This window comes from Talpa europaea (assembly GCF_964194135.1).
Source record: "Talpa europaea genome assembly, chromosome: 3".
NCBI lineage: Eukaryota > Metazoa > Chordata > Mammalia > Eulipotyphla > Talpidae > Talpa > Talpa europaea.
In genome coordinates, this window is record NC_140069.1 from 125,030,416 (window position 1) to 125,041,853 (window position 11,438).

General features: G+C 37.3%; 1 protein-coding gene across 1 annotated transcript in view; it reads left to right on the top strand.

Annotated features, from left to right (window-relative positions):
• TES (testin LIM domain protein) overlaps window positions 1-10,351 on the top strand; it is a gene marked incomplete at both ends in the record, with an annotated part of 48,348 nt that extends 37,997 nt beyond the window's left edge. The window contains 3 exons of the mRNA XM_084229328.1: window positions 567-782; window positions 1,156-1,314; window positions 10,163-10,351. Coding sequence (XP_084085454.1) covers window positions 567-782; window positions 1,156-1,314; window positions 10,163-10,351 — 564 coding nt within the window. The remainder of the gene's footprint in view (window positions 1-566; window positions 783-1,155; window positions 1,315-10,162) is intronic.
• Between the last annotated feature and the right edge of the window lie 1,087 nt (window positions 10,352-11,438).

An 11,438-nucleotide genomic window follows, 5' to 3' on the forward strand; every position in this document is an offset into this window, starting at 1 on the left:
GTTTTGCTTGTGAAAACATGCCCCAAATTCAGACTTAAATTTATGTGGCTATATAGTCAATCATTAAAAAAGACAAATCTTCTAAAGGTGAAAATTCAATTTTTTTTTTCATGCCTTCAAGGTAGAAGAAATTTCTGACCAAAAAAATGAACAAAATTAAGAAGTAAACTTACTGTAATATTCCTTCTAGATCTTGTTAGTACACCAACCAGTAAGACTTGTTCTGTTTAAAAAAAAAAAATAGGACTTAAAAGCTCAAAGGTAATCATTTTGGGGGGGAAAAAACATTAAAATTAAGGTGAAAATTTTATTAGCTTTTTTCCATAAGTAACTTTAATTCAGGGAACAATACTATATTACATATAGTGGCAAGAATTAGTTTTAAACAACCTGGATAAAGCCAAATGATTCCATTTCACAGAAGTACTAATACCTTGTCTACATGGGCAAATTCCTCATTTCTAGAAATTATTTCTCTTGCAAAATGTTGGTCTAAATTCTCACTCAAATTGGTAATGATGGTCAGTCTTGTGATGACAAGATTGTTGTGTATGGCTTCCTTTTAGTCTTGCTACTGCTGCAAACTGAGTATGAAGGAAGGTGACCCAGCCATATATGCTGAAAGAGCTGGCTACGACAAACTGTGGCACCCAGCTTGTTTCATCTGCAACACTTGCCATGAACTCCTGGTCGACATGATTTATTTCTGGAAGAATGGGAAGCTATATTGTGGCAGACATTACTGTGACAGTGAGAAACCTCGATGTGCTGGCTGTGATGAGGTGTGTTTTCTAAGGGCCACCAGCAGACAAGCTCCATTTTGTACCCCGATGTGGTCCCCTTAACATTCTAATCAGACCACCCTTAGTGAGAAGGCAAAAAGAATCAATGAAGCATCAGTTGTTTTATTTATATCCAAAGAAGTTGAATGAAAACATTCCATTTCATTCATTCTGTGTTGACTAATGGCATCTAACCATGACAGATGGATTTGGACTAAATTAAATAAAAACCTAACTGCAACCTTTAGCTTAATATCAAACTTTAAACCCAAGAAGGTAGACTGATATTCTTAAAGATCAAAATCCCTCGCTGTCAGAAAAAATTTTGTCATTTGTAGCCCCCCAAAATTTCATCTTATTTTTATCTTCCCAGCTGATATTCAGCAATGAGTACACCCAGGCAGAAAACCAGAATTGGCATCTAAAACACTTCTGCTGTTTTGACTGTGACAACATCCTAGCTGGGGAAATATACGTGATGGTCAATGACAAGCCCGTGTGCAAGCCCTGCTACGTGAAGAATCACGCTGTGGTAAGAAGCGCTCTAGGGACACGGGTGCCTCAACCTGCTTTATGACTTGAATTTGTGTGTTAAGTTGGGCATCTAACAAATGAGAAACAAAGTATTACTCTTAAATTGGAAATGTGATTCTTACCAAAGGATGTTAAACTCCAGGTGATTCAAAAAATATGTCTGCATTGACTCCAAGCTACTTGCAGATTTCTGGCTGTGCGGCTAACACTATAGATTGAGTACTACTTGATGATCAAATCCACACTAAAACAAAGTTCCTTAAAGGGAATGGAATTAATGTTTTTATTTTCTTTGGATAAATACCTAGATGTGGAATTGCTAGATCATATGATAGATCTGTTTTTAATTTTTTGAGGAACCTGTATAATGTTCTCCACAGATGCTACATCAGTTTGTATTTCTATCAACAATGTACAAGGGTTTCTTTTTCTCCACACCCTTGCCAACACTTATTATTTCTGGTCCTTTTAAAAAGTAGGTCATTCTCACAGATAGGAGGGGATATCTCATTTGTGACTTTGATTTGTATTTCCCTAATAATAACTGATGGCCTTTTTTTTTTTTTACTCTAGACAAATCCTTTTTTTAAAATTATTTATTTATTTAATTTAAATTTTATTTTTATATTCCCCATACAATTACAATCCCCTTATTATTTTGATCCAAGCCCTCCTTTCCCCCTCCCCAACCCCCATAGAGTGTCTCTAGTTCATAGTTGTTTGTTGATTTTGATATTTTCTTTCTTATAGTTATTCTTTTTCCTGGTCCCTTATTTAAGTTTTCTAGATCCCTGCTATGAGTGAGACCATCCGGTATTTTTCTTTTTCTTTCTGGCTTACTTCGCTGAGCATGATCCCTTCAAGCTCCATCCATGTTGCTGCAAATTGCATGTGTTTATCTTTTTTGAATGCTGAGTAATATTCCATGGTGTATATGGACCACATCTTCTTGATCCAGTCATCTATTTTTGGGCATTTGGGTTGTTTCCAAAGCTTAGCTATTGTAAATAGCGCTGCTATAAACATAGAGGTGCAGGTGCTCTTTGGAATTGATGTTTCTGTTTCCTTTGGGTAAATACCTAGGAGTAGAATTGCTGGATCATATGGAAGCTTTATGTTTAGTAGGTCCAGAAATCTCCACACAGCTCTCCATAGTGGTTGGACCAGTTTGCATTCTCACCAACAGTGCAGGAGAGTTCCTTTTTCTCCACACCCTCACCAACATTTGTTGTTGCTAGTTTTTTTAATATGTGCCATTCTCACTGGTGTGAGATGGTATCTCATGGTAGTTTTGATTTGCATTTCCCTGATGACAAGTGACGTTGAACATTTTTTTCATATGCCTGTTGGCCATTTGCATTTCCTCTTCAGAGAAGTTTCTTTTTAGCTCTTCTGCCCATTTTTTGACTGGATTATTTTCTTTGTTTTTGTTGAGTCTCATTAGCTCTTTGTAGATTTTTGTGATTAGTCCTTTATCATTAATGTTGTGTGCAAAAATGTTCTCCCAGTCAGTGGGGTTTCTCTTTGTTTTTGTATTGTCTCTTTTGCTGTGCAGAAGCTCTTTAATTTGATGTAGTCCCAGCTGTTTATCTTTGCCTTCACTATCACTGCTTTGGGTGATGTGTCTGTAAAGATGTCTTTGATGTGCATATCATGTAGTGTTTTGCCTATATTTCCTTCTATGTATTTTATGGTTTCAGGTCTTATGTCTAGTTCTTTAATCCATTTTGAGTTGGTTTTTGTGCATGGTGTTAAGTAGTAGTCAAGCTTCATTCTTTTGCATGTAGCAACCCAGTTTTCCCAGCACCATTTATTGAACAAACTTTCTTTGCTCCAATGTATATGCTTTGCTCCTTCGTCAAAGATTAGTTGACCATAAATCTGTGGGTTTATTTCTGGATTTTCTATTCGATTCCATTGGTCTGTGTGTCTGTTCTTGTTCCAGTACCATGCAGTTTTGATGATTATGACTTTGTAGTATAGTTTGAAGTCTGGGAGTGTGATGCCTCCATGCCCTTCTTTTTTTTTTTTTTTTTTTTTCAGGAGAGCTTTGGCTGTTTGGGGTTTTTGGTGATTCCATATGAATTTCATCAATAATTGTTCTATTTCCTTGAAGAATGACATTGAAATTTTGATTGGAATAGCATTGAATCTGTATACTGTTTTTGGTAGGATGGCCATTTTAATAATGTTTATTCTTCCAATCCATGAGCAGGGGATGTCTTTCCATTTCTTTGTGACTTCTTCTATTTATTTTAACAGTGTTTTATAGTTTTCTTTGTGTAGGTCCTTTACCTCTTTCGTTAGATTTATTCCCAAGTATTTGATTTTTTTGTTTCGATAATAAAAGGGATGGTTTTTTTTTAATTTCCTCTTCGGATTTATTGTTTGTATATAGGAAGGCTATTGACTTTTGCATGTTGATTTTGTATCCTGCCACTTTACTGAACTGATTGATTAGTTGAATTAGTTTTTCTGTGGAGTTTTTGGGGTTCTCTATGTATATTATCATATCATCTGCAAATAGTGATAGTTTGACTTCTTCTTTTCCTATTTGGATTCCTTGTATGTCTTTCTCTTGTCTTATTGCTCTGGCTAGGACTTCCAGTATTATATTGGAAAGCAGTGGTGAGAGTGGACATCCTTGTCTTGTTCCAGATCTTAATGGGAATGCTTTCAGCTTTTTGCCATTGAGAATGATACTGGCTGTTGGCTTGTCATATATGGCCTTTATGATGTTGAGGTATGTTCCTTGTATCCCAAGAATTTCAAGGGCTTTTATCATGAATGGGTGTTGCACTTTGTTGAAAGCTTTCTCGGCATCTATTGATATTATCATATGGTTTTTATATTTCTTTTTGTTGATGTGTTGGATAATGTTGATTGATTTTCAGATGTTAAACCATCCTTGTGTTCCTGGAATGAATCCTACTTGAATGTGGTGAATTATCTTATGGATACATTGTTGGATTCTGATAGCTAAAATTTTATTGAGGATTTTTGCATCAGTGTTCATTAGGGAGATTGGCCTGTGGTTTTCTTTTTTTGTGTTGTCCTTGTTCGGTTTTGGAATTAATGTGATGTTGGCTTCATAGAACGTGTTTGGTATTATCCCTTCCTTCTCAATTTTTTGGAAGAGTTTGTGAAGGATAGGCACTAATTCGTCTCTGAATGTTTGGTAGAATTCATTTGTAAATCCATCAGGTCCTGGGCTTTTGTTTTTGGGGAGGTTTTTGATTACCATTTCAATTTCGCTGCTTGTAATTTGTCTGTTTAGGTGTTCTATTTCTTCTTTATCTAGCTTTGGGTGATTGTAGAGTTGTAGGAATTTGTCCATTCTCCTCTAGATTGTTGAACTTGTTTCCATGTAACTGTTCATAGTGGTTTCTGATTATTGTTTTGATTTCTGCTGTGTCTGTTGTGATTTTTCCTCTTTCATTTATGATCCTGTTTATTTGTGCTTTCTCCCTTTTTTCCTTTGTGAGCCTGGCTAGGGGTTTGTCTATTTTATTGATTTTTTTCGAAGAACCTGCTCTTGGTTTCATTGATTTTTTGGATTGGTTTTTTTAGTTTCATTTATTTCTGCTTTGGTTTTTATTATTTCTTTTCTTGTTCTGGTTTTGGGTTTTTTTTGTTGTTCTTTTTCTAGATCTTTGAGCTTCAAGATTAGGTTGTTTCTTTGAGTTCTTTCTTGTTTCTTGATGTGTGCCTCTATTGCTATATATTTTCCTCTTATTACTGCTTTTGCTGCATCCCATACATTTGGGAAATTGGTGTCCTCCTTGTCATTCAATTCAAAGAATTTTTTAATTTCTTCTTTGATCTCCTCATTAGTCCAGTGGTCTTCCAGTAGTGTGGTTTTCAATCTCCATGAGGTAGGAGATTTCTTTGCCTTCTTTTTATGGTTTATTTCTAGTTCGATGCCTTCATGGTCAGAAAAGATGGTTGGTATGATATCAGTCTTGGTGTATCTGTTGATGTTTGTCTTGGGTCCCAGTATGTGATCGATCCTGGAGAATGATCCATGTGTGCTTGAGAAAAATGTGTACTCAGATTTTTTTGGGTTTAGTGTTCTATAGATGTCTTTTTAGCCCAAGAGCTCTAGATCCTTATTTAGAGCTTTAGTGTCTTTACTTATTTTTTGTCTGGTTGATCTATCCATTGTTGATAGTGGTGTTTTGAAGTCTCCCACTAAGTATGTGTTTTCTCTGATGTCTGTTTTCAAAGATGATAATAGTTGTCTGATATATTTTGGTACTCCTTCCTTTGGTGAATATATGTTAATGAGTGTTATTTCTTCTTGAAGTATTGTCCCCTTGATCATGATGTAGTGACCATTGGGGTCTCTTTTTACCTTTTTGAGTTTGAAATCTGCTTTATCTGATATAAGTACAGCTGTTCCTGCTTTCTTTTTTGGTCCATTTGCTTGTAGGATTGTTTTCCATCCTTTAACTTTGAGTCTATTTTTATCGTTTTTAGCTAAATGTGTTTCCTGGACACAGCAAAAGGTTGGGTTTTGTTTCTTAATCCAGCCTGCGACTCTGTGTCTTTTTATTAAAGAGTTTAGTCCATTTACATTTAGAGTTAATATTGATATGTTAGCATTTGTATTTGCCATTGTGTTTGTCTTTCCTTTGATTTTATTTATTCTTTTAATAACTTTTTTTTTGGCCTTCTTTCTTTGTTATTTGTCCCTCTGAGGTTCTGTCTTTAGGATTCCTTGTAGTACTTTTTGGAGTGGGGATTTAGTCATAATGAAATTCCAGAGTTTCTGTTTGTCTGGGAATGTCCTTATTCTTTCTTCATAGAGGAAGGAGAGCTTTGCGGGATAGAATATTCTTGGTTGGCATCTGTTTTCTTGTAGTCTGTTGACTATGTCCCTCCACTCTCTCCTTGCCCGTAGTGTTTATTCGGAGAAGTCTGATGTCAGTCTGATTGGTTTTCCTTTTAATGTTATCTGTTTCTTCCCTCTTGTCAGCTTCATTATTTTTCCCTTGTCTTGGATTCTTAGGAGCTTTACTATTATGTGTCTTGCTGTATTTTTCCTTTCATCATGGAAGTTTGGTGTTCTTCTTGTTTCTTGTTTATCAATTTTCAGCTCCTTTTTCACATTTGGGAAGTTCTCTTCAATTATTTCCTTGAATATTTTCTCTGTTCCTACATCTCTCTCCTCTCCTTTTGGGATTCCTATAACTCTTATATTTCCTTTCCTCATGGAATCATATAGTTCCCAAAGTCTTTCTTCGGTCTTTTTCCTTTGTACTTCTCTTTCCTTTTCTGTTTTGGTTCTTTTTATATCTGTGTCTTCAAGATACTTATTCGTTCTTCCATTTCATCTATTCTACTTTCATTGCTTTTCCCAGAGTTCTTTAGCGCCTCCATTAATTCTTTGATCTTCTGCATTTCGTTTACTTCCCTCTTTAGGGACTCAATTTCATTCTTCTAAGCGTTGTTTTCCTTAATGACTTCCATCAGTTTTTTCATCATGGCCATTTTAAATTCTTTTTTCTGGAAGGCTCAGAAGTTCTTCTAAGTCACTGTAGTTGCAAGCTGGTGGGTGTTTTTTTTTTTGTGTGTGTGTGGTGTGTCTTTTTTCTGAAGCGTTGCTACTTTGCTTGTAGTTTCTCTTTTCCCTGCTGCCTCTTTTCTAATTTGCCTTATGCGTTGGGACACTGTGCCACTGGTACTGGCTGGCATCTTTTTGGTGTGTTCTTTCGGGAGTTTCAGAAACTGGCAATCCAAACGAGTCAAAAACTGTTATGCCAGAAGTCTAGTGAGGCAGTGGTACTTTGAATATGTTTGTTAATGGTCACTGTCACAGAATCTCTCCTCCTTCTATGTTTAGTTAAAAATGTGCGTCTTGAAGTCCCACAGACTTCCCTGGAGGTGGGGCAGCTGGATTGCACTCTGGGCTCCAAAAATCTGGATCCTCCTCTGAGCTCTATCTTCCTGCCAGGTGGGACCGGGCTTGTGGGGGCCTTCAGCTCACCTCTGGCTGTGCAAGGAACCTTCTCCCTCTGGCTCCATGGGGAGCCTTCTGCCAGTTTCAAGCAATCTTTATTGAAGAAAGGTCCCTGTTCTAAAATGGCGCTTTGGAGACAGGCACACTCTTCTGCGTGCCCTGTCTGCTCTGGCCGTGGGTGCCCACTCCCCCTCTGGGCTCGGACTGCTGGTCAGAAGGGGCCTGGCTTGGGCGAACTTCCCAGCTCACCTCTGACTCCTCTGGGAGCCTTCTGCAGGTTTCAAGCAGTCTTTACTGAAGAAAGGTCCTTGTTCTATGGGGTGTTGGTGATTTTTTTCCTGGTCACTAGGTGGCGCCAGAGATCTCTCCTAGTGTCCTTGGGGAGCTGTTTTTGTTTTTTTTGTTTTTTTTTTTTTATCCCATGGGACAGGGGAACAGAGTGGGAGTGGTCGGGAAAGCCTCAACAGCTTTGGGGTGCTGTGTCTGCCTTGTGCCCCACCGTCGTGGGTATCCCACGTCCTGAATTTCGTGCCCTGGGTCTCAGTTCCAAGCCCTCAAGTCCAGGACGTGGGCTGTAGCCCAGTTCAGTGTCTGCAGAAATGGCGCCTTTTGCACCACGCTCCCGTGTCAGGGCACCTGGTTTCTGATTACTCAGTGAGGGACATTCATCTCAATAAGGGCCCCGCGCATCTCCCTGCAAGCCTAGGTCGCAGGCATGGGGACCTGAGCAGCCACCATCCGCGTTTGCTTTTCAAGTGTGCCGCTTTTCCGCACAAGCTTACCGGCTGGCCCGGGGCTGTGTGCAGGTCTCCGGGAGTCTTTGTTTTTCTCTAATGGCACCTGGAGCCGTTCGCTCACCTCTGCGGCGAACCTGCAGGGTTCTCCACAGCTCCAGTTCATGGGGTGTGGTGGCTGAAATAGTTCCTTTCCACTCACAGTCCTGCTTGATGCATAGTTTGTTCTTGTTGGTTATTTTCGTTTTTTTGTTTTTTCCTCCTTCCTGTTGGTCGGAGAGTGCCGACTTTGTGGGTAGGGGAGGGTAGCAGGGTTCTGAGCTTTCCTCCCTTCTAGTACTCCTTTATGGCAACTTTCTTCTTCGGGTAGTTTGCTAGAATTGCCCGTTTATCTTCTGTGTCCCAGTTCTCACTGGGACCTGCTGCTTTTCCTCCCTATTAACTTTTTTTTTAATGGGAGCTCTTACTCGCAGCGTTTCCTCGCCGCCATGTTGATCCGCCCTCTTCTGATGGCCATTTTTTCATGTGACTGCTACCTGTACATCTTCTTTGGTGAAGTGTCTATTTAAGATCTTATGCCCAATTTTTGATTGGGTAGTTTGGTTTTGAGTGCATGATTCTCTACATATCTTAGCTATTAATCTCTTATTGGATGCATAATGTGCAAATACATTCTAGTCAGATATCTTTGTGTTTTAATGACAATAAAACACTTATTTCTGTTGTATTCAGAACACATCTAAACAAGCAGGCATATGGACAGTCTAGTGTCTTGGAGGTCTTACTGGTTCTATTTTTACTGCTATAATAATCATTCATTTTCATTAATGTTCAGAGAAGAAGAAAGTTTTGTGTTAGAGGGTGTGAATTACATATATTTGCACATAATATACATCTACGCAGAATGGTATAGGGAATATATTAATATTTTAGAATATTATACATAAATTATGAATTACAACAGAAGTCATTTAACTACAAGTTATATTTTTAGTGCAAACTATATTCTCAAACACAGCATTTTTAAGTTCTTCAGTATTTTGAACATGATTTCATTTACTACTGTCTAGAAAATAGTGATGTTAAGAACCTCATGTGTCACAGGTAAGACTGGTAAAATTAAGAGGAAGGTACAGAAACCCAGAAACCCTCTGCCCCCACACATGCTTAGGATGAATGTACATAGACACATCAAAATCACTCAAAGTTCATAATTTACTTTAGAGTTCATTCCTAGTGTTGTACATTGTATGGGTTTGGACAAATGTATAGAACAGACAAATGGCATATATCTATCATAATATCATACAATATATTTTCACTACCCAAAGTCCTCTGTGCTCTGCTTATTTATCTTTCCCATCTCCTTTTCCCCACCCTAACCACCCCTGATATTTTTATTGTCTTCATAGTCTTACTTTCACTATGACATCATGTACTTGGAATCATACACTATGATCCTAGTCACATTGACTTTCTTTTACTAAATAATGTGCTTTGGGTTCCTCCTTTTTCTATGTCTTGATAGCTCATTTCTTTTTATCACCATTGAATAGAATTCCATTATCTGGATGTACCACAATTTGTTTACCCATTCGCCTATTGAAGGGCATCCTAATTGCTTCCAAGCTTTGGCAGTTGTGAATAAAGCTGTTTATAAAACATCCATGAGCATGTTTAAGTGTGAACATAAGTTTTTGTCTTCTTTGGGTGAATACCAAGGAATGCAATTGTTGGATTGTATGATAAAAGTATGTTTAGTTTTGTAAGAAACTTCCAGTGTAGCTGTACTATTTTGTATTCTCACCAGCAATGAATGAGAGTATCTTTTGCTCCTCATTCTCACCAGTAACTGGTGTTGTAGGGAAAGTATGGGCAACCAAGTGCACTCTTCCACAAGACTTGGCCTCAAACACCATGAGGTGATCTTACAAGTATCAAATCACCTGTTTGACCTTCACCTGATTATTCGCACATTACTCAGTCTGTATACCCCACCCATTACCATTTGTCGACTAAAAGATTAACCTGAAAATCACTTAAAGTAATACATTTAATTTACCATCTGAAGAAATGTAGTGAGTTTGTTCTAACATGAAAATATTACTGTCATAGTTTGATCTCTCATTCTTTTATTGCATGATTAACAGGTATGTCAAGGATGCCATAATGCCATTGATCCCGAAGTACAGAGAGTAACCTATAACAACTTCAGCTGGCATGCATCCACAGAATGCTTTCTGTGCTCCTGCTGCAGCAAGTGTCTCATTGGACAGAAGTTCATGCCAGTAGAGGGGATGGTTTTCTGTTCAGTAGAGTGTAAGAAGATGATGTCTTAGGAGAGAGCAACAAGCAATATTGAGCCATAGCTATCCAAAGTGGTCTGCATTTCTGTTGTAAAATGCAATTTGGAAAAAAAATAAATGGAAAAATAGAAACTGTAAAGGAAACTAGGAAATTTTGTTCAGTATCTTTCTTTGATATTTTTTTCTGATCAGTTTTTAATTTCAACTTTTAAAACCTGCTTTAAGCATTTGATTTTAAAAACGGTAAAGAATTTTATCTCCTTAAGCTTTCCACAAGCTGTCCCACTTGTGCCAAACAGTATGTAAAACTCTTAAAAGTTATTGTACTGAATGAAAAGATGAGCATTTCTAGTTCTATATTCTTTTTTCCCTCATGTATAATATGAAAAGGAAATTAAACTTGCCCTAATGCCAAATCTCTACATTTATTGTCTCATTTTTTTCTCTCTGCACTTTGTATTGATACACAGCACATTCCTCTGACAAAGAAAATAGAAATACAGCATAGTATAGAGAGATGTTATCATTTAATGCCTATGCATTCACCATTTCCTTATTTAAATATGTGTGACTTTATTGCATATCTCTATTTTTTAAATTTTTTTCTACCTCTCAGTATTCTCTATGTAAGTTGGTGACCTCCATCTGTGGCCTTGATTATTTCATCACATGTGGCATCCACACTTTAATATAGATGCTTTTAGCTTTGATTTATAAAAGCCAAGCCACTCATTTATATTATGTTTCTAATCCAAAGAACATGTATACTTCCTGTACCCAAGAATATGTAACTTGTACTGAATGCACTTGCTTGCACGATTTGGATAGATTGTTTTTGCATGGTTTTCATTCTTTTCTGATGAATAATGTCCTATGAAGCTTGTAATTGCCCATTGATGGGTCTGTTGAATGTCTTCTTTACCATACACTTCCATCCTGAGATATTTCTGATGTTTCTTTGTCCCTGTATACTTCCATACATAGCTATGCACTATGAAAATTAAATGGAACAAATCTGTATATTATTATTCAAAATAAAGTCATTTACTTTAATAATTGTACCTTTATTATTCATGTCCTTTTCATCTGAGAACACAAAAATAAAATCCCCTGCAGTTAA